The sequence below is a fragment of the Sapajus apella genome, unplaced genomic scaffold, assembly GCF_009761245.1.
Source record: "Sapajus apella isolate SASKATOON/1434 unplaced genomic scaffold, GSC_monkey_1.0 scaffold6, whole genome shotgun sequence".
Classification (NCBI taxonomy): Eukaryota; Metazoa; Chordata; class Mammalia; order Primates; family Cebidae; genus Sapajus; species Sapajus apella.
The window spans coordinates 4,541,961-4,568,946 of record NW_022436946.1 but is presented as its reverse complement, the minus strand read 5'-3'; the positions used below and the strand labels follow the sequence as shown (position 1 = coordinate 4,568,946).

At 34.8% G+C, this 26,986-nt stretch overlaps 1 protein-coding gene across 4 annotated transcripts in view; it reads right to left on the bottom strand.

Moving 5' to 3' along the window:
* EPM2A (EPM2A glucan phosphatase, laforin) overlaps positions 1 to 26,986 on the bottom strand; it is a 117,413-nt gene that overhangs the window by 54,574 nt on the left and 35,853 nt on the right. For 3 of the 4 annotated variants that reach the window (XM_032274535.1, XM_032274537.1, XM_032274538.1), the window contains exon 2: positions 20,345 to 20,519. The exons of the other annotated variant lie outside the window; for it this stretch is intronic. In XM_032274535.1, the coding sequence (XP_032130426.1) occupies positions 20,345 to 20,519 (175 nt within the window). The remainder of the gene's footprint in view (positions 1 to 20,344; positions 20,520 to 26,986) is intronic. 4 annotated transcript variants of the gene reach the window in all.

Genomic DNA, 26,986 nt, shown 5'->3' with positions numbered 1-26,986 from the left:
TACAGATGTGTACCACATGCGGCCTCCTAGGCACTCTTCTGATCTTGTTTAGACTTATTTAATATATATTTTGCTGCTGAAATAGCCAGGCCTTAATGTCTTATCATTTTAAGTGGATGGTAAGCTCCAGGAATGCAGGGAGCTTTTATTTAACTTCTTTTATCTTCCACTATCCTGATCTAGAACTCACTGTATACCTGTTGATCAAGTGATATATATTTTTAAGTGTCCATTTTAACATTGTCCACACAGGCTATGCAATCTTAATACTGTAAAAGAGCACAGACAAGCAGAAAATCATTTCAGGACTAGGCAGCAGAAATAACGTAATCATTTAACTTTCTGTGTTATGGAAAATTTTCTTGATTATAGAAAATACAAAAAAAGTTTTGATCTGCCATACTTGAAGTACAACCGAAATTCTCAGTTGCCTACAGAGATTGAAGTCTGTCAATTTCATTATACCTGACCTGGATTCTTTTTTTTTCCCCCATTTATTATTTTATTGCATTTTAGGTTTTGGGGTACATGTGAAGAACATGCAAAACTGTTGCATAGGTACACACATGGCAGTGTGATTTGCTGCCTTCCTCCCCATCACCTACATCTGGCATCTAACTCCTTTCTTTCCACAGAAATCGTAGGTATAAGTACTCTGTTCACTGATACCACTTTCTCGTTAAACAAAAGAAAGTTTAAGAAGAAAATAAAATCCAGAGTTTATCTGATGGCTTGATAACTGTCTACTGAGTTGCTAATATTAACACAAAATCAACCTCTGCTTAGGTTTAGTCCTGTATTTCAATACAATTGTTTTTCAAAGCTCCTGAAGTTTTAGTTAATATTTCTGTGTTTCCAGATTCTCTTACTTGTATAAAGTCAAACTTCTACAAATTTGGGCTTTTGCCACCAATGATAATATTTGTTCATAAGTCTGTTTCCTGCCCAAGACTGTCAGCTTCTTGAATGTACATTATTTACAACTGTGAGTGACTTTTTCACTCCCCAAGACTGCACACATTGTTTTCTTTGATTTGGTTTTGTTGAATTTGTGTGTGCAGCCATGTGCAAGCACAAGCAAACACACATCACACTTTGTTGACGCTGTAGCAAATCTAGACTTTTGTAAGTTCCAGGATCCTGTTTATTTCAAACAGCATGATTTTGCTGTGAAATAAAAGCAGGATTAACCTTTCCAGTGGTTTATGACCATTATATGCTACAATATCTATTTAAGTGCCGAAATGTCTATTGTTGTACATGTTGCATATTGTCCAAAAGAGCTAGAGAAGCGCAGAGTAGCTATTAAGTATGTTTAAAGTTACTTGTGTGTACCTTCTATGACTAAGGAAACAATTCCAAAGAACTTTTTAATTTTGGAGGATCTACTCTTCACCCAGGCACTGAATTAGGTTACAAGGGTACAAAGGTAAATAAGATATGGTTCTTAACTTCAAAAAGTTCAGAAAAAAGTGAACTTTAAAATTATGTTAATATTTGCAAGGTAGAAGTCATAATTTCTTTTTATATGACCCCTTCCTGACACCTTACACTAAAATTAACTCCAGATGGATTAAAGATTTAAACATAACACCTAACACCATAAAAACCCTAGAAGTAACCTAGGCAAAACCATTCAGGACATAGACATAGGCAAGGACTTCATGACTAAAACACCAAAAACAATGGCAACAAAAGCCAAAATAGACAAATGGGATTTAATTAAACTCCAGAGCTTCTGTACAGCAAAGGAAACAATCATTAGAGTGAACCAGCAACCAACAGAATGGGAAAAAAAATTTTGCAACCTACCCATCTGACAAAGGGCTAGTATCCAGAATCTACAAAGAACTAAAACAGATCTACAAGATAAAAACAAATAAACCCATTCAAAAGTGGGCAAAGAATATGAACAGACACTTTACAAAAGAAGACATCTATGAGGCCAACAAATATAAGAAAAAAATGCTCATCATCACTGGTCATTAGAGAAATGCAAATCAAAACCGCATTGAGATACCATCTCACACCAGTTAGAATGGCGGTCACTAAAAAATCTGGAGACTACAGATGCTGGAGAGGATGTGGAGAAATAGGAACACTTTTACACTGTTGGTGGGAGTGCAAATTAGTGCAACCATTGTGGAAGGCAGTGTAGCGATTCCTCAAGGATCTAGAAATAGTAATTCTATTTGACTCAGCAATCCCATTACTGGGTATATACCCAAAGGATTATAAATTGTTATATTATAGAGACACATACATACATATGTTCATTGTGGCATTGTTTACAATAGCAAAAACCTGGAACCAACCCAAATGTCCATCAACGATAGACTGGATAAAGAAAATGTGGCATATATACACCATGGAATACTACACAGCCATAAAAAACGATGAGTTTGTGTCCTTTGTAGGGACATGGATGAATCTGGAAACCATCATTCTCAGCAAACTGACACAAGAACAGAAAACCAAACACTGCATGTTCTCACTAATAGGCAGGTATTGAACAATTAGAACAGGTGGATACAGGGAGGGAAGCATCACACACGAGGTCAGTTGTTGGGGAGCCAGGGGAGGGACAATGTGGGGAGGGTGGAGAGGGATAACGTGGGGAGAAATACCAGATATAGGTGCTGGGGGGATGAAGGCAGCAAACCACTTTGCCATGTATGTACCTATGCAACAATCCTGCATGATCTGCACATGCACCCCAGAACCTAAAGTACAATAAAATAAATAAATAAAACAAAATTATTTTTTAAATAATAATTTATTATCAAAAGGGCCAAAATTCATGAGAAATTTTGTACCTGAAGAGGATGTTGTCAGGCTTTAGACATCCCTAAAGCTTTAAATAAGAGTTCCTTCATGGATTGCCATAGATAAAAATATTTTGTGTGTTTTTTTCCTATTTAAATGGTCCCAAAGAAACAAAAGGATACATACTGGAAATTTAAAAAGGAAAATAAAAGAGCATTAGCATTCACTAATTCAAAAATTGCTTTTAAGGTAAGTTATAAATACATAAATGTGTGACGCTGGAATTAACTATATCATAAAGCAGGAAATAAACTTAATTCTTAGTGTTGGGAAAGTGTTTTGATGATGTATTACTTCTATTACTGGATATCTTTAGGGGTTCAATCCAAAAATGCACTCTGAAGACTCATCTAAGACCTATTTTTTTCTGCAAGATTTGAAATGGAAATGTTCAAAGCAAATCAAGAAATCCACTAATATGCAAGAGTAAAGAAGTTAAATCTTTAGTTTTCAAAAATCTATAATGATGATAAAAATGAAGCCACAGAAAGAGAAGTCTCAAGGTGGCTGACTAGAGGCATCCAGGACTCACTTCCTCCACAAAGAAAAACTAAACTAGCAAGTAGCTAACCACATTTTTAACAAAGCATCTAAGAGAGAATACTTGAGTTCAACAGGGAAGTGACAGGAAATGCTGAAGACATGGAAGGAAAGGGACACCAGGAAGCCAGCTCAGGCCAACAGGAGCCCAAAGAGCCTCTGCAGTGTGGAGAAAGAGTGTGAGATCTCCAGCAGTCCACATCCCCACCACCAACTCCTGCAAACCTCACCACAGGAGAGCACCTAGACCCCAGGGGGTCTAGGTGCTCACCTAGACTAACATAAAGTCTTTCTATGGAAAAATTAATATGCATCATTAAACAACTTTAATATTGGGTAAGCAAAGTGTGGACATTGAGATTTGGCATACAACAGTGAATGAAACAAACAAGATCTCAACTCCCATTACCAGGGAAGGATTCACAGAGGAGGTGACATTAGAGAGAGGCCTTGATCAATATCAGGATCTGGCAACAATGATGACATGATGTCAACGTCATAGAAAATGGTTGACATGATTATAGTGCTATTGCCAAAGGAGTTGTATGAGGCTGAATGGGATCATTTTCTCACCCAGCACATCTATTTATGTTCTTATTCTCAGGATACCAAGTACAGTACTAGAAGTCCTGGAAAAATTCTGGATCTACAAGGCTCTTTTAAATTCCTTTATGGCCTGGCAGTATGGAATTCGTTCAGTCTTATAAATGCAAATGTACTACTAAAACTAAAATATTCTCTTGGCTTCTATGTTTATTTTTGGGGGCAGAATTTGTTTTAGAGAATTTCAATAATAGATTTAGGATCAACAATAAAATTTGAATAGCCAGAAATTACAACAAAGAAAAAATAAGCCCATCATTTTTTCCTATTTTTTATTTGAAAATTTAATCCGTCTGGATTCTTTATCCAGGCATGCATTGTAAATTTTTTTACAAAAGCTCTTCTTCCTATTTAACTGACAGTCTTTATTCTCACCATTAGATTCCACTTTGTTTTTCTTTCTGACCTTCGTCGTCTTTCATTTGAAATCTTCTCTATTTTCTTTATTCAGTTTCCTCTGTCTTCTATGCTAGTCACTCTTAATTATTTGTTCTATAATAATAGATGTGCCTTTCAATACAAGTGACATTTTTCTAACAACCTCTTTGGTCAACGGTGGTCAGAGGCTGCCACAGGGCAGATTTTTACTAGAACTTTAGGAACACATAGCAGCCTACTGTTAAGATTTTCAAGTACATTTTAAGGACCAATTTCATGTTCTAATCAAAAGACTGTCATTTCACTTTTAAGACAGTAGAAGATTTATAATCTCTGTCCTCAGCGTCTGCTGAACTCAGACTTACGGGCACTCAGGTGATGTGTTTCTTTGGACTGCCCTTCAACTTTGTCCTAAACTGATAATACCAACCTCCCATCAGCTTAGTATATCATAAGACTGTCTGCTTGCTCAAGTGTCTGAAATAAAACTTCATTTCCTTTTTTCTCAAGATACTAGCTATATTTATGTATACTCTATATTTACTATTTTAATTTTCCCCCTAAAAAGCTATTTGCATTAGCAAGAAAGCAGCCCAAGACAGTATCTTTAAATAAGTTGAAGAAATTAGTCACATCAACAAAATACTTTAAGCCAAATTGGATAGTAAATACTGTCTGGATCTCTCCACACATGCAGTCATTCTTTAGCATCTATTTCTTTTGCATTGTATGTATAGGTATGTTGCATTCAATGACTGACCTGTTCTACACCCTATAGCATTTGTTAAATTCATGGGCTGTTTATTTTTAATGAGGATCTGCAGTTTGGATTCACCATTTACAGCACAATAAATGTGACTTTTGCTCCTAAACTTATTATTTATCCCTCTCATTTCTATTATTAGAAGTCTAAGATATTTTCTATCAGCGATGTAGTTGTTTTTGTTAAAAGCAGAAATCCCAGTAGATGATTTTCCTATTCTTTTCACTTAAAATACAACCAAAAGATCTTATTTCAGTCTTATTCTGTAATAGCATAACATGAAAGTTATTTTCATTAAAATTCAAGTTAATAAACAATACAAAATATCTACTCTAGAATGACATATGTCTTTTAAGGCTATTTCAGAAACCATTATATATATATACACACACACACACACACACACACACACACACATATATATGCAAGATTTTATATGATTTTTCTGATGTTCTATGATATACGCATATATGTGTGTATATATGTGTGTGTGTGTGTGTGTGTGTGTGTGTGTGTGTGTATCTCGCTTTTATAAGTTAGAGTAGTGAAAAGCCACAGCAGTTTTCTAAATTATCTCCAGCAGTGGTTTGTAGTTCTCCTTGAAGAGGTCCTTTACATCCTTTGTTAGTTGTATTCCTAGGTATTTTATTCTCTTTGTAGCAATTGTGAATGGGAGTTCACTCTTGATTTGGCTTTCTGTTAGCCTGTTATTGGTGTATAGGAATGCTGGTGATTTCTGCACATTGACTTTGTATCCTGAGACTTTGCTGATGTTGCTTATCAGTTTAGGGAGATTTTGTGCTGAGACAATGGGGTCTTCTAACCTTTCCTAATTGAATACTCATTATTTCTTTTTCTTGCCTGATTGCTCTGACTAGAACTTCCAATACTACATTGAATAGGAGTGGTGAGAGAGCGCATCCTTGTCTACAGCGAGATTTCAAAGGGAATGCTTCCAGTTTTACCCCAAGAAGTATGATATTGGCTGTGGGTTTGCCATAAATAGCTTATATTATTTTGAGATACGTTCCATCAATACCTAGTTTTTTGAGAGTTTTTAGCACAAAGGACTGTTGAATTTTGTCGAAGGCCTTCTCTGTATCTATTGAGATGATCATGTGGTTTTTGTCTTTGATTCTGTTTATATGATGAATTACATTTATAGACTTGCATATGTTGAACAAGCCTTGCATCCCCAGGATGAAGCCTACTTGTTCGTGATGGATAAGCTTTTTGATATGCTGTTGAAATCGGTTTGCAAGTATTTTATTGAATATTTTTGCATCTATGTTCATCATGGATATTGGCCTGAAGGTTTTTGTTGTTGTCAAGTCTCTGCCAGGTTTTGGTATAAGGATGACGTTGGTCTCATAAAATGATTTAGGAAGGATTCCCTCTTTTTATATTGTTTGGAATAGTTTCAGAAGGAGTGGCACAAGCTCCTCTTTGTACATCTGGTAGAATTCGGCTGTGAACCTGTCTGGAAGTGGACTTTTTTTTATTGGTAGGCTATTACTTGCTGCCTCAACTTCAGCCCTTGTTATTGGTCTATTCAGGGTAATGGCCATACTACCAAAAGTAATTTACAGATTCAACGCTATCCCCATCAAGCTACCAATTACCTTCTTCACAGAACTGGAAAAAAAAAAAAAAACACCTTAAACTTCATGTTGAACCTAAAGAGCGCCCACATAGCCAAGAAAATCCTAAGCAAAAGAACAAAGCTGGAGGCATCACACTACCTGACTTCAAACTATAGTATAAGGCTATGGTAATCAAAAAGGCATGGTACTGGTACCTCAAACTATATTACAAGGCTACAGTAATCAAAACAGCATGGCATGGCACTGGAACAGAGGCCTTGGAGTCAACATCACATATCTACAACCATCTGATCTTTGACAAACTTGACAAAACAAGCAATGGGGAAAGGGTTCCCTGTTTAATAAATGGTGTTGCCAAAACTGGCTAGCCATGTGCAGAAAACAGAAACTGAACCCCTTCCTCACACCTTACACTAAAATTAACTACAGATGGATTAAAGATCTAAACATAACACCTAACACCATAAAAACCCTAGAAGAAAACCTAGGCAAAACCATTCCGGACACAGGTATAGGCAAGGACTTCATGACTAAAACACTAAAAGCATTAGCAACAAAAGCCAAAACAGACAAATGGGATCTAATTAAACTCCAGAGCTTCTATACAGCAAAAGAAACAATCATTAGTATGAACCAGCAAACAAAAGAGTGGGAAAAAAATTTTTGCAATCTACTGATGCGACAAAGGGCTAATATCCAGAATCCTCAAAGAACTAAAACAGATTTACAAAAACAAAAAAACAAAAAAAAAACATTCAAAAGTGGGCAAAGGATATGAACAGACAGTTTTCAAAAGAAGACATCTATGAGGCCAACAAACATATGAAAAAATGCTCATCATCACTGGTCATTAGAGAAATGCAAATCAAAACCACATTGAGATACCATCTCATGCCCGTTAGAATGGTGATCATTAAAAAATATGGAAACAGCAGATGCTGGAGAGGATGTGGAGAAATAGGAACACTATTACACTGTTGATGGGAGTGTAAATTAGTTCAACTGTTGTGGAAGACAGTGTGGCTATTTCTCAAGGATCTAGAAATGGAAATACCATTTGACCCAGCAATCCATTACTGGGTATATATCCAGAGGATTATAAATCATTCTGTTATAAAGACATGCACACGTATGTTCACTGTGGCACCGTTTACAATAGCAAAGACCTGGAACCAACCCAAATGCCCATCGATGATAGACTGGACTAGAAAAATGTGGCACATGTACACCATGGAATACTATGCAGCCATAAAAAAACGAGTTCATGTCCTTTGTAGGGACATGGATGAATATGGAAACCATCATTCTCAGCAAACTGACAGAAGAATAGAAAATCAAACACTGCATGGTCTCACTCATAGGCAGGTGTTGAACGATGAGAACACATGGACACAGGGAGGGGAACATCACACACTGGGTTCTGTTGCGGGGGTAGGGGAGGGACAATGGGGACTAGGGAGGTTGGGGAGGGATAACATGGAAAGAAATGCCAGATATAGGTGATGAGGGGATGGAGGAAGCAAACCACTTTGCCATGTATGTACCTATGCAACAATCCTGCATGATCTGTCCATGTACACTAGAACCTAAAGTACAATTTTAAAAATTCAAATCTCAAAAGTATTTTTGATTTTTAATTAAATGTACTCACAGTCTTGTCAATGGATTAGCTGCCTTTCTATAATTTTTTTTCTACTGTGAAATCTCCATTTTCCTAATGTGTTTGTAAATATTTGTTTCTTAGGCTTAGATAATTTTTCCTATACAAATTCCAGAAAGAATTTTCAGGCTATGAAGTTGGATATGCATGAAAACTAAATGACATAAGAGGTGTTAACTCATTCAAACTGTTCCAAAGGAGATGTGATGCAGTATCAGTCACTTGGCTTACAAACTAAAAATGATTAATATAGGTCGTTTCCTAGTAGCTATTCCTATGTCTTGGGTCAAAAAATCTACCATAAAATTTCCAAGTAAATGTTAATCCAAACATTCTAATCCCCACTAACTTTCTGTGTGGTGTGTAAAATTATTACCCAACCAATCTTCCCTCAAGATGGGGTGGGATAGGGTGGGAGGATTCACATAAACTACCATATGAATAATATTCTCTGGAATTGTGCAAGGCAACAGTCCTATACCCAATACTCTATCAAATTTTATATTTTAATAATGACAAAAATCTAAAGCACAATTTTAAGGCAGCATTGTACTTTACCCAGAAGGCTTTTTCTGTACTTCAACGGTATAATTATTGAAAAGATTTTATTAGGATAAGAAAATCTGAGTCTGAGGTAAATACAATCTTTGTTAATTTCCTTGCTTCATAAAATTAATGAGAGTACCATCAACTCTCCCTTTATTAAAAATAATTGTTCCTTAAAATTAAATGTTAACTAAATTTTTGAAAGCAAGTCACATACTAGATGTAGCAAGATTTAAACTAGAGATCACTTAAAGAAAATAAGTTGAAAAATCACAGAGAAGAAAAAAGTAACTGAATTTTGTTAAATGAAGTTTGGCCTAACACTGCCTCATTACATATTTTAAGTTTAGCTTAAAGGTTTCTCCCTGCCTAGTGAACTGTAACCTAACTAAATATGTAAACAGACTATAACCTACTCTTGTAGCAACTATAGAGTTCTAGCCAATCACAGGCAGCCAGCTGTTCAAACCAAGTTCAAACAGGGCAAATGCTGAGCAGTAATCAATTCAGATGTTTCTATACCTTACTTCCATTCTCTGTACTTGATTTTGCTTTTTTATTTAATCCATGAATATCATCCAACCATGTCGCAGAGTCGCTTTGAGCCTATTCTGGTTGCAGGCTAGTGCATGTGGGAGGTGGGGAGCTGATTTGTGAATCATTCTTTGCTCAATTAAACTCTGTTAAATTTAATTTTTCTAAAGTTTTTCTTCTAACAATGATATTAAGATCTTCACAGTATTACCTATTTTGTCTCTAGCAGTGCTGGGATTACAGGTGTAAGCCACCATGCCTGGCCCTGTTTTTATCACAAAGGTATTCTTCACTTTGCTTTCCCTTACATTTAGACAAGTCCACATTCTCAGGATAGAGCTATGAGGTGGGATCTCTTTTCAGCCTGAATTAATAATACCTGAGGAATTATTTTGGATTAGATATTATGGAACAATGTTAAACAAGGCCTAGTCTCTTCTTCAGAAGCGAAGAGTCTCATGCTAGAGACTCTGTCTCATAATAAAATAAAATAATAAATTTTTTAAAAATAGCTGAATGAATAGAATGAAAACAGATCAAAGTCACCTAATCAAAATATTTAGAACATACAGTACAAAACGTTGTAAATATGTGTTTAGACTTGGACTTCAATCCCATAATGTAGCCAGTTAATAAAGTATCAAGAAGATAGTAAAGAAAAGGGGAAAGGGCATTAAAATAGGAAGAGTGGACAGGAAAAGACAGAGAGGTTAGAGAGGGATACAGCAGCAGAGGCCCTGAAAAACAAAGTGGGGTGAGGGTCTGAGAGAGAAGGAGACTGGAAATCAAGACAATAGCAGAGAAGAAAAAAAGAAAGGGTGGCGTAGAATGAGCAAAACCTGATAGATGAGGTGCATTCCTAAAGTTTTATAAATCCCCTTTCACAATCTGCAATTCACCAGGCCACAAATTTCAGCATTTAAACTTTTCATACTCACCTTTCAAGTGTGAATTAACTGGTGCATTACTGTGAAGAGTTTTGAGTATATACTTTTTCTACTTTTTAATTTTTTCTATTCATAGTGACCAGAACAAAATCATGCCTCAGCTATTATTAATAATTCAGGCTAAAGAGAAATCCCACCCCACTGCTCTATCCTGAAAGAGTGAAATTGTTTAAATGCAAGGGAATCCTTTCTAAAAGTGAAGAACACCTTTGTGATTAAAAACAAACATCTACTTTCACTTTAAGTTGAAAAACTTTAACAGTACTTAATACAATACTGGGAACATGGTATATAATCAGAACAATACTTCTAAACTCAGCTTTTTAAATGTTTTGTTTGCTTTTTTTTCCAGTAGGGAATGGTGTTAAACAATCTCATAAAAAGGTATTTTGAAACTAGGCATTTGAATGTTCAAATCTATTTTCCAACTTTTATTCTACTTGATTTACTCTTTTTACTCCTTCTTAATTCACAGTATCTGATTTGATTATCTGAGTTAAAGAATGGCTCTTGAAACCCCATCGACTGTAAATAACCATTATTCTGGTTGATTACCTTTGGTCAACGCATGAGATCACTGACCTCTATCATAATGGTTCTTTCACATTCACTGCATCTCTGAGCTTTGTCTTCTTTGGGAAACAATAAGTCTTCACGACATCGAAAGAGAAAAATTAAAAGGACTTAAAAAGAGGAGGACAGGAAAGACATTTTACAACTTATCAAAACAAGATAATAAAGAGTTCATGTTTCAAAAGAAGTCTGTGAACAGAAAAGTTATAATTGGGCGTTTATGATATAAAAATAGTCAAGAGCAACATTAATTCTAATACCTGGTAAGTAATACATGCATTTTAACTACTGGTTTTTAACTAAACCCTCCTCCAAGGGTTTGATAATCTTTCCCAGCTGTTCTGCCAAAGAGGACACTATGATCTAAGAAACAAGTCATTGAAGCCAATCTAAATAATCATAATCAATGAATGGCAAAGTGACCTAAATACACCCTCTGAAAACAAGATATAAATGTTCCTTGATATGTTCACTGACCCTAATATAATCAGCTGGACTTCCTGGAGTGGACTTTCCATAATGGTTTGCATAATAAATTTAATTCTAGCACTGAAAAACATCATGTAAAATTCCCAGTCTGCCAAGCTCCCAGTTTAGCATGTTACTTAGACTTCTTTCTGATCTGGCTAGAGTCACATAGAAAACACTGGGAAAAGGCTAGCTGAGCTTGTCAAAAATATTCTGTCTTCTGTAGTTGTTTAATAAGAGAGAATAACTCTTCTTTGGTTGTTATGGCCACTGTCATATTGGAATTGGAAGAGTTTTATAAAAATTAAAATTCATGAGTCAGTGTCTTTATATTCCCTTAGTCACCCAGTCCATATATCTCACTCAAACCTAAATCTTCTCTCTCTTCCCATTATCATCTGATGACCTTGCTTCCTATTTCACCAAGAAAAGAGCCATCAAAAACTGAACTTCCACATGCTCTCACTGCTGCTTCAACCTACTGGATCCATGCCCAAGTTCTCTGCCTCCTCCTCGGACCAGGGATGAATCGTTTGTTCTCTTGATGCAGTTCACTGTTGCTTACACACAGATTTTGCTCCTACAGTTTTCTCCTTTCTCTTCTTAATCATTCATTTTCCTCTGCTCTCTCGTATGTTTATTAACATGAAAATATTCTGCCATGGCTCCCATGTTATGAATTTCCTTGCCCTTTCTAACCTTCCCTCATTGCTCTGCTCCCTTTTGTAGTAAAATTCCTTATTTTATAGTAAAATTGCCATATTTTACCCACATCACTCATGACTTATAATAAATCCAGTTTGCTTAATTTATATGATAAAATAGTTATCTTTTTTACCACCATTCCTATGACACAACCTGAGATCTGGCAGTCCAGCTCTCTCCTTTCCAATCTTCCTTTCATTTGCCAGGGGTCTAGACATTTCCATCACAATTTAAATAACAATGCTGTTGATAATACACAAGGCAGCACAAAAATCCAGCTGCTTCCTTTACAATTGTACTGATTCCAGAACAGCACCATCAGCCAAAACTGATTTATTTCTTCACACACTTTAGCTGATAGGTTTTAAATGACTCTTATGCAACAAGAATTAAGGGAATATGTTTGCACTAGACCATATTACCATTAGGATGCTAATATCTATCACTAGTATTCTTTGATATGGTGTTGAAAATAAATCATCCTAAAATAATGACATATATGATATAAAATATATATTTTGCTTAATATATTTAAATGTTTCTCTTATATAAAAATATATTTCTAAAACATAAGAAAAGGAGGATATCTGGCAATTAAATTGACCACATGAACAGCCTTATTCAGATAGAAAAAAGGTACTCTTAGAGAACTCTGCCACATCCAGCTAATACTCAATTAAAATCATTCCCCAATCAGAAGAATTCAACAAGGAGAAGCATGTCTGTTTCCTTTCCTACTGGCATGAAAAACTGTAATCTTGGTCTCAAGGTTTAAAAGAATCTCAAATCATTGAATCAGATGGAAATACCAATTGAAATTAGTTTCCTCTTTTGCCCAGTAATGTTTTGACTATGAACTACAGAAGTAGGACTATGGAATTATGTCCCATTGCACACAGAATTCTGTGCCTGTTCTCTGTTTACTCCAAAAAAATTCTTGTCAAAGTTTGATTTATAAGTGTGAGCAATGTAAAAAAAAGTCTTATCATTATACAAGAAGCATATACATACTTATTAAAAGTCATTTATATACTGGCTATAAAATATGTGTATTTCCAAATATAGCTGCTGTAGAGTTGGACTGAATGTACGTCTTGAGCTACAAAAATGAGGGAAAGGATCATCTGGAGGCAGCACTGAAATTCAGGCATTTGGTCACTGGATCTGAAAGCAGGGAAGCTGACACGGAGTAGTGTCATTGTGAATTAATACTACATGTTGGCGAAATGTGATATAAGCCTTAGCTTTTGAAATTAACACTGATATTAATCAGGGGTTAACCTTAATTATTTCCAGAACTATGCTTCTAATAGTCATCTAGTTCAACCAGCTCACTTTGCAAATTAGGAAATTAAAATTTCTAGAACTGTTACAGGATTGTTCCAAGGTTACCCAGGAGTAAATGAGAGAGCTGGGGCTAGAACCCTAGCTCCTTACCATGTCTCCAAATTAATTAATTCCATTCATTAAAAAGAATGCCAGATAAAATAGTATTTTTAAATGTGCAAAATTATTGTTCCAGTGTTTAAAATAATTTTGAGTTTCAGAAATTACTGTATAGAATTTCCTTCTCAGCCAAAGAAAAGTATAAACATGCTTTTACATTTTCTAAACTGTAACATTTTGAAAGAGTGTGATGTGTGATATTCATAAAATCTAATTTATGCCTCTTGAAGTGTGTTTAATTGGCAATAAGCCTTTTCAAGGTACAGAAATTATAGTCCTTAACCTCTAACATCTCACTAAGTTAGCTATATGTGTCCTTTAATGCAAATATTCATTCTTTTGCATGAAAAATAATCCTATCAAAGGGGGAGGTGTAGTTTGGTCCTAAGTGTAGCCTGAATATAAAAATGCACATTGATTTTTAAAATCTCATTCTAGCATGAAAGAATCTTACCTGGGTCAAAGAAACAGTACAAGCTAAATGTGGATTTAATATTTATTGAGCTATTTACCAAGTTTTATATTAGGCATTTTGAATACTTTATTTCAGTTTAACTATATTGCACACAAATTGATTCCACACATCTAGGATCTCTCACCAAATTCTTGACTCTTTCCCCAAATCCCTTTAAAACATAGGCCCCTAAGATCACAGAAATGAAAAGATGATAACAACAAAATTATGGAAGTTGGAAGGCAATTGGTTAATTGTTGAAAAATTTAACAGAGCTAAAACAAATAACAAAGTCCAAAGGCCAGCAGTAGGGAATGGTAAGAATTAACTAGAATGATACTACAGAATCCCCAACAGGCTCAGAAATGGGTGCCACCAGGTACTTTTGGATATGAGAAAAAGAAATAAGAACTAGTCGAAAGTCTGTTTAAGAAGCAACCAGATTCCAGATTCACTTTTATACTGTCCTCAGCTGGGAAACTTTCCCTCCCCAACCCTGGCAAAAGGCTGGAGGTTTATTCTCTTGAAAAAGTTAAAGAAGTCCCTGGACTGGGGGAACCCCGGCACAAGGAAGGAATGCCACACTAAAAACAGAGGAAGTAAGTGTATTAACGTACATTGGAAGCAGAGACTCCCTCAGCCAGCCTCCCATGCTCAGGTCCCAGTACAGACCTTCACCCTCCAAGCAGGAGTTTGGCAAAGTCTTGTCTAGGGAATAAAAGCAGTATAGAGGGAAAGATCTAAAGATCTGATATCAGAGGTTTCCCAACTAAATTGGGCAGTTGGATCATGTAGTCACACACCCACCCATGTGCTCAGAGCCTCTAATCAGTGCTTTTGACTCCCACACTTAAAAAGAAGCCAAGAACTAAGAATTTTCCGGCACCTGAGGAAACCCTCTAATGTGAGCTATAGGCACAAACTAAAGAGAAAAAATACATCAAAACAATTTGGAACACATAAAAACAATGTCAGGAAAAGAAATTTATTTTTTAAATAGAAAAACAATTCTTGGTGTCTTCCTAGAAATAATCTAACCATGATAAAAACAGAATACTATTTGTAAGACACTCAAACATATTTTCCTTGAAAATAAATAATAGCAGAAATAGCAGTGTGGGTAATAAGAAAAAAAATGTTTAAAAAGAAAATAAGGAATGCAAAATATAAAAAACAAGAAAATGGAAAACTCAGACCAGAGATCCAATATTTCAATAATAGCAATTCCAGAAATAAAGGGGAGGAAATTATCAAAGAAATAATTGAAGAATTTTACTTTTTTAGAGAATTAAAGTCTTCTGCACTGAGAGCTTAGCAAAATGATAAAATGGGCCCATACCAAGAATGGAATTTCACACTGTTGGAAATAAAAAGATTCTGCAGGCTTCTTCATTTACAGAAGTAAAAACAAATACAAAAACATATGAACAAAAAGGATTGGGAGGCATAATCGCTTTGACTTCTCAATAGCAATCCTGAGATTTAAACATCTGCAAACTCTTTGGATGTTAAATAGCATTTACACAGCCATATGAATGTGCATGTGGAATACTGATCTCATGAAAAATATGGTATTACTATATTGGGAAGACTGAACAATAGGATGGATGTGGGAGGAGAAAAAAAGAGAGCTAGATCTTCATATTTCATGTTGTATAGTCAATAGATAATACCTAGATCTAAAACCAAACAGTAGCAATATAATCATATTATGTATAATTTACCTGAAGTGAAGTAGCAAATAATCAACTTAAAGAAATGAAAGCAGTTGCCTGTGGAAAGACAAAATTGGGGGAGCTTGGGTGGGGGAAAGAATAGGCAGAAAGATCTGTTTTTCTCATAATAAAACTTGTAGAATCTGATATATTCTTTAAACATGTGTATGTATACCTCTGCTAAAAATCAAAAACTAAAATGTAGCAGATAAAACTCTCTAGATAAATCATACTATGGAAAGGGTACTAATTTCTATCAAAGGATATCTGTTATATATCAAAGGACAGGTGCTTCTCAGTTTATATACGCATTTAAATATCGACAAGTACCAGAATGTTCTCTTTTACATGACATGTTCTTTAGGTTGCCATATGTCCTGGTAGTCCCAGTAAAGTCCTATTTTTATATCTCTTGTTCAGGCTAATTATGTAAAGTACCTCGTTTTACTCTCAAAGCATCCTGGTTGGAGAAAATTAGACGGCTACCTTAACACTGCTCTCTCACACCTCTGTACATGTGCACTTGCTATTTGTATTAGTCGGTTTTTATGCTGCTAACAAAGGCATACCCAAGACTGGGTAATATATACAGGAAAGAGATTTAATGGACTCACAGTTCCGCATGGCTGAGGAGGTCCTGCAATCATGGTGAAAGGCAAGGAGGAGCAAGTCACATCTTACGTGGACAGCAACAAGCAAAGAGAGAGCTTGTGCAGGAAAAATCCCCCTTATAAAACCATCAGATCTCATGAGACACATTCATTATCACAAGAACAGTATGGGAAAGACCCAACCCCATGATTCAATTACCTCCCATTAGGTCCCTCCCACAACACATGGGAATTGTGGAAGCTACAATTCAAGATGAGACTTGGGTGGGGACACAGCCAAATCATATCACTATTCTTCTTACCTTGAATTCCCTTTCCCAAATTTCCTGAGAAAAAGAATCCTTCACATTTCTGTTCAAGTTCTACATCCTCACAAAGATTTCCTTGAACTAAAGATTTTTCCGTCCCATTTATTTAACTGTATTACAGCTGTTTATATATTGTCTTCCACTAGAGGATAAGTTCCATGAGAGCAAGGATCATGTCTCTTCATTGCTGACGGTTCAGCACTCAACACGGGCTGCAAAGAGTAATCTATACAATTCTTACTGAATAAATGAAGTTACCATTTATTCTATTATATAACATTTAATTGTTAGATATATATGCTCTAAAAAGCCTTATCCTTATAAAGGATACTGACAGTTCCATTCTTATATGATTTATCTCAACCATAAAAAAATTCTAGGAATAAGTTCATTTCTATTTTCAAACTAAAGAGTGAGAGTTTGTAATTACAAATTCTTCGTTGAGTTTGAATGCCTAATATATAATCTACTTGTCTGTATCTATTTCAGCAGCTAAGATAAATTCACAAATAATCTTAGCATATACATTGTCAGATGAACATGGCAAACAAATAGAATTTGATGTTTTCAATTTGATAATGAAATATGTAAGTGCCTCTCTTCTTTTAAACTGAATTCAGATTTTCATCTTGTCCAGTTTCATGTGAAGGTGAATTGTGGATGGAATTTTTAAGGGGAGTTAGACTAAAACAACTGAAGGTGCATAAAAATATTCCTTTTTTATTCTAAACTACTGTCCTTTAATGCATGTAAAATTCACATGGAGATGTTGAAAAATAAAGATTCCCAGGACTTGGGGTATGTGCGTGTGTGTGTGTGTGTGTGTGTGTGTGTGTATTAGATTTGATATATATTATACTCCAGGTATACATACACACATATTATATATTATGTTAATATATAATATGTTATATAGTATACATACATTTTAATATATTAATATTTATAAGCATAGATATATTTATACCTGCAGTGGATAGCAGGTTGAATTACCTGAGAATTAAGTAGGCTAGAGACTTGGATGTAAAACTAAGTTGCTTTAAAGAAACATAAGTTTTCTTGCATAGTTGAGTACAAGAACTAAGGTTCATTCTCACTTTCATATACAGCTTTGATACTGTACACGAAGCTGAAGAAACACTTTATTTAGAAATTAAAACATCTGCTTGGGGAGCAAAGGCTCTCAGAGTGAGAGGTATACCCCACAACAGACCCTCCTTGTCTTTTCATTCAGGATAAGGTGGAGGAAGTACCCAGGTGGGTTGTCTGATTTGAGCCTGTTGAGAAAGATAGGATCTGCCCACCTGAACACAGCTTGCCCTCAACACCTCTCACAGGTATTACTGGCCAGTAATAGCAGAAGAAACCCAAGACAGCCATATGCAATAATCAACCTAATCTTTCACATCGTAAATATGAACAATGAAGAAACATGTTACCTAAAACATTAACAACACAAAAACAGAAACATCAAAATGAATGAAAAACAATTGAATCAGGAGAAAAATAGATAGTTCCAGTAAGAGAAGGGAACTTTAAAATAACTCGTATTAGTATTCTAAGAAAGATTCATGAACATATTCCTTCATAAACAAGAACAAACTAATATGCAAAAAGTGAATAACAGAGTAAGTAAAAGTCTATGAAAATTAAGAATACAATTACCGAAGTTAAGAAAAAAATAATTCGTAGTTGAATTGGAAAAAAACAAGCCTCCCAAAATATAAAGCAATAAAAAAGATGATAAATATAAAATATAAATCCAACAGGTCCAACATCCATCTAAGGAATGTCTTTAATGACAAAGAGTAAAGGTAATCGAGGGGAAGAAATAATTATACAATGGAAAATATCTCTAGAGCCCAAGATATGACTCTTCAAATAAAAGGGTTCATTCAGTAAATGTGGTTTTATTTAAAAGAACCCATAAACACGTCCTCATTAAATGTCAGACCATCTCAAGAGGTACTCCTTCTCCACTTTTCTCTGGATCTTCTGCTTCTCCTTGACTTCCAAATTGTGTGAACCAGGATTCAGTATTTTTGCTTCTTCTCTTTGTCTCTTTTATACTTCACTCATTTACTATTGTCTCATCTAGACTCATTATTTTGAAAGTCATCTATGTCTTGGTAACTCCCAATTTTACATTTTTATTTCCAACCTCTCCCTCAAATTCCTGACATCAAATCAATTTCCTTCCTGTAGTCTAACATACACTTCAAAAAATGACTAAAGTAGAACTTTTACCTCAATCCCTACTTCAAATTGCTCATCTCCCAGTCTTCCCCATCTCAGTACGCAGCAACACCATTAATTCAGTAGCTCAGGCCATAAAACCACAAGACATGCTTAACTCCTCACTTCCTCATTCTGTGCATACAACCCATCAGCAAAGCCAACATCTACCAGAAGTTTGAAAGAAAGATGTGTTCAAAAGGAGTATTAATTTCCTAAGACTCTTGTGAAACTGCATTTTCTCTCTCTCTCTTACCCTTCACAATTGTTTATATTAATTATATGTCTTATTCAAAACAACACATTCTTTAAGAACATGAAAATACATCTCCTTGTGTATGGTATAAACACTGTAAGTTCTACAGTAAATAACACTACATAATATTTTAAATGTTGGCAATTGCTTTTAAATTTTAAATAATCAGTGTGAAAGACATTTACATTTACTAAGTTTAATGTAAATTCTACAAGCTTTGAAATTATAAAACTAATTTAAAAGCAGGAGTTAGTAGGTGGAAGTAGATGTGGAAAAAACTACAGGGACAAAAAAAAAAAAAATCTCTGCTCTTACAATGTAGGATACCAGGAGACACTGTGAACAATTGATGGGTCAAGACAGAATTTGTATGATGGAAGTAACAATGAAACTTTTCAAAATATGCCTGATAGGGACTGGAGTGGGGAGAGAGGACAAGTATGAGAGAGGTCAATTTCTTATGTGTAACAGAGGGGAATTAATAGCTATTTTTAAACTGGTACATTAACAAGCAAAGTATATGCACATTGTTTAAGATTTGGATTTAATCTCCAGAAAAACTAACCAGAAAGTGGTTAAAAATAATCACTTCTGATGAATGGGAAAGGAGAAAGGATAATGAGCCTTAGTTTTTATTTAGCAACCTCTTTCAGTGTTGGAATTTTTATTATGGCATATAGTCCTGGTTCAGGAATTAAATGAACAAATAAATCAAAATATTAACAAATAATAAAGCAGATAATCACATACAATCTAGTTCTGTCTGTATTTTCACCATGTTTATTTGAATAAGATTTTATAAGGAAATACCAATTTTTGTTTCACTGGTAGTCAGTAGCATAAAGGATACAAATACTAATTTAGGCTATTTTACAGCAGTTTTTATTTCTAATGCACTACATAAGTAGAGAGATTGGTTAGTTACTATGTGGTCAAAATATGTTGATGTCAGGGTATGCATTTAATTTAAAAAATTCTATTAAAAAATCCTCCACATCTACACCCAGAAGAGCTCAGACACTGATTCACTCTAATTATCTCCTCAAAGTCCTACAGGTCTACAGACTCCTCCAAAGTGAGACACTGCAGTTTTGAACACAGTAAATATTTCCATTGTCCTAATGCTACCTCTTGTCCTACTTCTATGGTTATAAACACAGCACTATTTTTACCTTGAATAATGCATGGCTTGATGGCCTGAAATATTAAAATAGAAGTCTGTTGTGTGCTTCATTTCATTGGTGTGCCCAGTGGCCTCAATCCAGTGTCCTATTGGAAGACAATAAACACCATCCACCAAGTTGCTTTCATTGTAAGTACAGCAACGGTCATGATGAGGTCCATTGCCTAGAACCAGAAGAAATGACAAACAGAGCAATTAAATCAGTGTTTTGCTTAAACACCCTCAAAGTTGCTGATACAAAATTAATAGCAAGAAGAATATAAGCATAAAGCTGCTTAATGCATTAATCTCGGTATAAACAAAAAAGACTAGGGTGAAAGACGGAACAGTGGGAATTTGTAAAGAGTTACTTATGAAAATCAGAGTTTTTTACTACCTTTGAGTACATGGGTTATAAAAAGCATGTTAACTCGTTCAGAGCTTCATGGTACCTCTTGGTGCTCTAAGAGGCCATTATGAATCATTTTGCAGCCTGAGAAGCTCCTACAAAAAGTTTTTAAAGTTATTAGTGCCCATGTATTATACACTTCTATCTTTCTGGTATGTAAATTTATGACTAAAATTAGAAATAAAGTGTTTTAGTATCAGCTCAACCAAAAAATGCATAAATATAAATAAATGCATTAACAAGCAATAAAACAAGTGATCACATCCAATCTACTTTACAGGTAAAACAGTTATTATTTTCAAATGAGGAAACTAAATCTTACAGGGATTAACTAGTTCACCCAAGGTCACAGAACTAGTAGTGCGGAACTAGTAGCAAACTGCCCCTCCTAGTCCCCCACCTTTTGGGTGCCTGATGCCTTTGTGCTGCTCCCTGCTGATGTCATATGCACAAAGATACACCCATCTTCCTTCCAGGGCCATGCATCAAAGGAAGCAGAGACATATCTCTGAAAATATTATTTGCCCATTTCATGATTCTGTCCAGTATCAATTACACTAGTTCCTATGGTATGAATGTTTTTGTCCCCTGCAAAATTTATATGTTGAAATCCTAACACCCAAAGTGTTGGTATTAGGAGCTGGGCCTTCAGGAGATGATTAGGTCATGAAGAAGAACCCTCACAAATGCAATTACTTCCCTTGTAAAAGAGGGCTGAAAGAAACCCCTCTCTCCCTTCCACCATGTGAGGATACAGCAAGTGGTCACCATCTATGAACCAGAAAGTGAGCGTTCACCAATCACTGAATCTGTTATGCCTAGATCTTAGGATCCTGAGCCTCCAGAACTGTGAGCAATAAATTTCTATTGCTTATAAGCTAACCAATAGCTTATAAACTATAGGTTGCAGCACCCCAAATGGTCTTAGATACTAGTAAACCTTGGTTTCTATAAAAATTATAATTCATACATTATTTTGTTACCTTTTTTATTACCCCATTTCAAATAATGCCTTTCTTTGTACTACCTACTTATAATATACTGTAAGAAAAATATATAAGCAAACTAAATGCATGAGTGGTTTATAGAAATAAATCACATTTGTTATGAATACAAAAATGTTATTCATTTGTTTTTGCTCCTTGCTGTCTTACAAAATATTTAACCCAAATTTTCTTAGCATAAACTCTCAAAAAGTCCTTAAATTATTTGGTGTTTCTTTGAGATATAACTCCTTCCAACAGACAGAAGGTGCAGGATGACTCCCTTAATAAATCATTACTGATCTTCTTAGATCAATCTCCTCTTTTTGCTCTTAATGGATTTTTTTCTTGACGACTACAAGGCACTGCAGCAAATCTCTATTAACCTTCATATTTAATAGATAAAAACCAAACTATACTAGAAACCTCACTTCTAGAAACATATCCAACAGAAATATTAATAAGAAAAAAGATGCATACAAAGATGCATGTGTATACTAATACTATTTTAATATAAAATACTATGAACCATATAAGTTTTTTCACTCTTTCACAGATATTTATTGAGACAGGTACTGTGCTAGGTCATGTTAAGAATTCCGATATTTATCATAAGAGCAATTAAAAATTTGAAATATTCTAAGCAGGCATGTAACATAACCAGATTTTATTTTGAGTATACATCTCTGGCTACAGAGTAAAAAAATAATTCAAGAACAATCAGAAGCAGAGAGTCTGTTTAAGAAACTACTATATTGGCCTAGGTAGTTGATGATGAAGCTCAGTCACAGATACTGAAAAGATTATGCAGACCACAGGACTTGGTAATTAATTGGAAAAGGAACGTGAAGATGAAAGGGGATCAATAATGACTCCTAAGCCACTAGTGAATATAATTCAATATACAGTGGTACCATTCACTGAGATGTAAAATCTGAAAGAGGCTGGAAGGAAAGATCATGCATCTAGTTTTGGCAATGTTGGATTTGGAGTTCTCTTTAGATATCCAAAAGGAGTTGTCAAGCAGAGTTGGAGTTATTGATTTGACACTAAGACCAGAAATCTGAACTAGAAAAGTAAATATATGAGTAATTTGAGTGTAAATGGTAATTGAAATAGGAACATAGATGAGTCACAAAGATAAACAATAGTAATTGCGAAAAAAGTTCTAGAACGAAGTCTGAACATCTTTCAATGTTTTATAGCCAGAGAGAGAAGGATAAACTTACAAAATATGAATAGAAAGAGAAGCTGGAAAATAAATATAGGCGTGACTAAGTGAAGTGGCAGAGCATGACTGAAAGTGTAAACATAGACTACAAACTGGGTGGATGCATATCGGACTGCTAACAGTGGTTATTTCTAAAAAATGGAACTGGATCGAGGGGAACTACCATACTCAACTGTTTTGAGGTGACTGGATTAGTTACTAGGAGCAGGTGTTACTTTTTAGTTTAATGAAAGAATATCTATGGCTCCCATTAGTCAGTACAGTTGACTTACAACAACAGAATTACCTATTAAAAATATAATTATTGAAGAGCTCAAATATTCATTAATTATAATGGTCAAGAACAATTATTTATGTATCATCATCTTCTTAAGAATTCTTCTTTCCTAGAATGATTTTTTAAATTACAGATTTTTACACATTTGTGCTTTAGGCAACACTTTAAAAAGTTTTTCAAAGATAGTAACCTGAATTATTATGTTCTAATAGTTAAAATGCCTTTTAGAGGATGGGTTATTGTTTCTTTAATTTCACCTAATGAAATGGCAAAAATGAACAGTGAAATCATTTTGGTTTTGGAGATTTCTGCATTTAGAACTATAGAATAAATGTACTTTTCCCTAGTCCTTTTAAACCCTGAAAATTATAAATAAACAAACATAAGATAACTTTGAAAGGCAAAGAGAAGACAGACCATCCATGGACACTGGGACCTAAGGAATGACCTAAGTATTGAGTTCCCTCCATTTTCTTTTTGCCTTATATATCCCAGAGTTAGATGTGAAGAAGCCAGTGACCTGATAACATAAGGACAGCCAAAAGAAAACATGACAAAAGTCCACTCTCTCTAGCCAAATGAAAAGACAAGTCTAGCCAGACAGAAATCTGTTTGATAATAACTACTCTACTCCAGTCAAACCCACTGAAAAAATATGGCCCCATACCCACTCAGGCCAGCAAAGACCAAGCAGGGAGGCAGACTTCCACTTTTGTTTGCCGAGCTGTATTGCAGCACCTCAGCCCACTCACTATCATGGTGTCAGAGAAGGATGAGTAGAGGTCTGAGACTTTCAGCATCACCCTTGGCAATGTCGTGGAGTCCAAGTGGAAAGGTGGACTTCCACCTCCATTTACCAGTAACAAAGTGCCCCTCCTCCTTCCCACTGAGTTCGTTTCAAAGGTAACCAAGTGGGAAGTCAAGACTCTCACCTCCTTCCCACCCCACCATCAGTGGATGCCATGTGGGAAGCAGTGACAAGGCATTCCTCCCTCTCTCAGACAGGGAGCTATCAATGGAGGCCTATCGGAGAGCTGGAACTACCATCCACTCAGGGAGGAGTCTGTTTGGTTTGGTTATCAATGGAAACAGTGTGAAGTACCTGAGTAATAAGGTGGAACCTCCATTCTTCTGCTGGAGTGGTGTCAGAAGAATTTGGCTAAAATCGAAGGTTTACATAAGGGCTAGCCTCATTATATAATACCCAAAATGTCCAGGTTTCAATAGAATGTCACTCATCATATGAATAAACACTAAGATCTCAAACTGAATGGAAAAAAAAGAAAGATGCCTGATAAATGCCAACAGCAAGAGAACAATGATGTTAGAATTATCTATAAAGATTTTAAAGCCTCAATAACCCATTAGAACACATTTCAAATAAATGAATAAGAACATCTCAGCAAAGGAATAGAAGATGAAAAGAGGAATTAAATGGTAATTTTAGAACTAAAAAACACAATATTTGAAATTTTAAAAGCTCAATAGATGAGTTTAAGAACGAACTGTAAGAGACAGAGGAAAGAATTCACAAACTTCAAGACAGAACCATGGAAATTATCCAATTCTAACAGCAAACAACAGAAAAAGTAGGCTTAATTTTAAAAAAGGAAAAAAAAACAGAGCCTTAGGGACTTGTGGTACTGTTAACAGAAGATCTAAATGTATGTAACTGGAGTCTTGAAAGAAGAGAGAAAAGGCAGTAGGGCTGAAAAGTACTTGAGAAAATAAGGCCTGGAAACTTTTCAAATTTGGCAAAAGGCAAAACCTACAAATTCAAGGTGAGCAAATTCCAAACAACATAAACCCAAAGAAATCAATACTGACACATGACATATTTGGACTTCTGAAAACTAAAGACAGAGAAAATAAAAAAAATAGCCAGAGAAAAACAGAAATATAAGGGGAAAATATTCTAATATGAGCAGATTTCTCATCAGAAGTCAGAGAGGCCAAAGGAAGTGGTATTTTTCAAGTGCTAAAAAAAGAACAATTGTCACCTAAGAATATTATACTTTGTGAATATTTCCTTCAGGAAAAAAGGGAAAATCAAAACATGCTCAATGAAGAAAAACTAAGAGAATTTTGCCAGCTGAATTATCTTAAAAATGACTAACAGAAGATATTTAAACAAAAAGGAACTCTTTGAAAACAGGAAGAATGAACACAGTAAACAAAAACATAAGTAAATAAGCAAACATTCTAACACTATCTGATGTGGTTCTACATGTAAGTAGATGAAATATTTAAGGCAATTATATTGCAAATTAGGAAAGGCAAAGGAATGAAAAAGGAGGTAAGTTTTCTAAAATTCACTCAAACTGACAAAAGATACCCGTCAACTGTGATGTTAGGTATATAATACATACTGCATATAGAATATGTTTGTGTAAATCAAAACAGAATTCTAAAAAAGTGTTTAATTATGAATCAGACATGCCATACAATAGCAGAAAAAAGGAGGAAGAGAAAATAACCAGAAACAAAAAATAAAATGTCAAGCTTAAGCTCTAACATACCAATAATTACATTAAATGTAGTCCAAATACACCAATGAAAATACATTGGCAGAGTAAAAAAAATGTTGGCAGAGTAATTTTTAAGTGAATCAATTCTATACTGTCTACAGGTAATTCACTTCCAATTATATAGGCAGGTAGGAAATAAAAGCATAGAAAAAGACATACTATGCAAACATTAATCAAAAAGCAGGAGTAGTTATATTACTATTACATAAAGTATACTTCAGAGCAAAGAAAATTACTAGAGAGGGGAACTTACACAATGTTTAAAGTATCAGTCTAACAAGAAGACACAGCAACTTTAAGTGTATATATATCAAACATTAGGGTTGTGAAATATGTAAAGCAAAACACAGAGAACTGAAAGAAATTTTTTAAATCCAGAATTATAGTTTGTGACTTCAACACCTCACCCAAAACAATTGCTAGAACGATCAAACAGAAAATCAGCAAGGATATTAAAAATCTCAAGAACACTGTCAACAACTGTCAGCTATCTAGTTGGCATTTATACAGCACCCAATACAGCAGAATGCACACGTTCATGTTCACAATACATAAACCAAGATAGAACATATCCTGTACCATAAAACAACTTTAAATTTTTAGAAAACTTAAATCATACAGATTGTAATTTCTGGCACTAACAAAATCAAACTGAAAGTCAATAATAGACAAACAGTTTTAGCTTTTATATTTAGGTTTTTAATCTATTTTGTGTTAATTTTTATATACAGTATACAAAAGGGTTCCAGTTTCAATCTTCTGCATATGGCTAGCCAGTTATCCCAGCACCATTTATTGAATAGAGTCCTTTCCCCATTGCTTATTTTTGTTAACTATATCAAAGATCAGATGGTTTTAGGTGTGTGGCATTATTTCTGGGCTATTTTGTTCCATTTGTCTATGTGTCCATTTTGGTACAAATACAATACTGTTTTGGTTATAGTAGCCTTATAGTATAGTTTAAAGTCAAGTAACGTGATGTCTCCAGCTTTGTACTTTTTGCTTAGGATTGCCTTGGCTATTCGAGCTCTTTTTTTATTCCACATGAATTTTAAAACAGTTCTTTCTAATTCTGTGAGGCATATTATTGGTAGATTGACAGGAACAGAGTTGAGTCTATAAATTTCTTTGGATAATATGGCCATTTGAGCAATATTAATTCTTCTTAACCAGGAGCATTGAATGTTTTTCTATTTATATGTGTCATCCCTGACTCCTTTGACC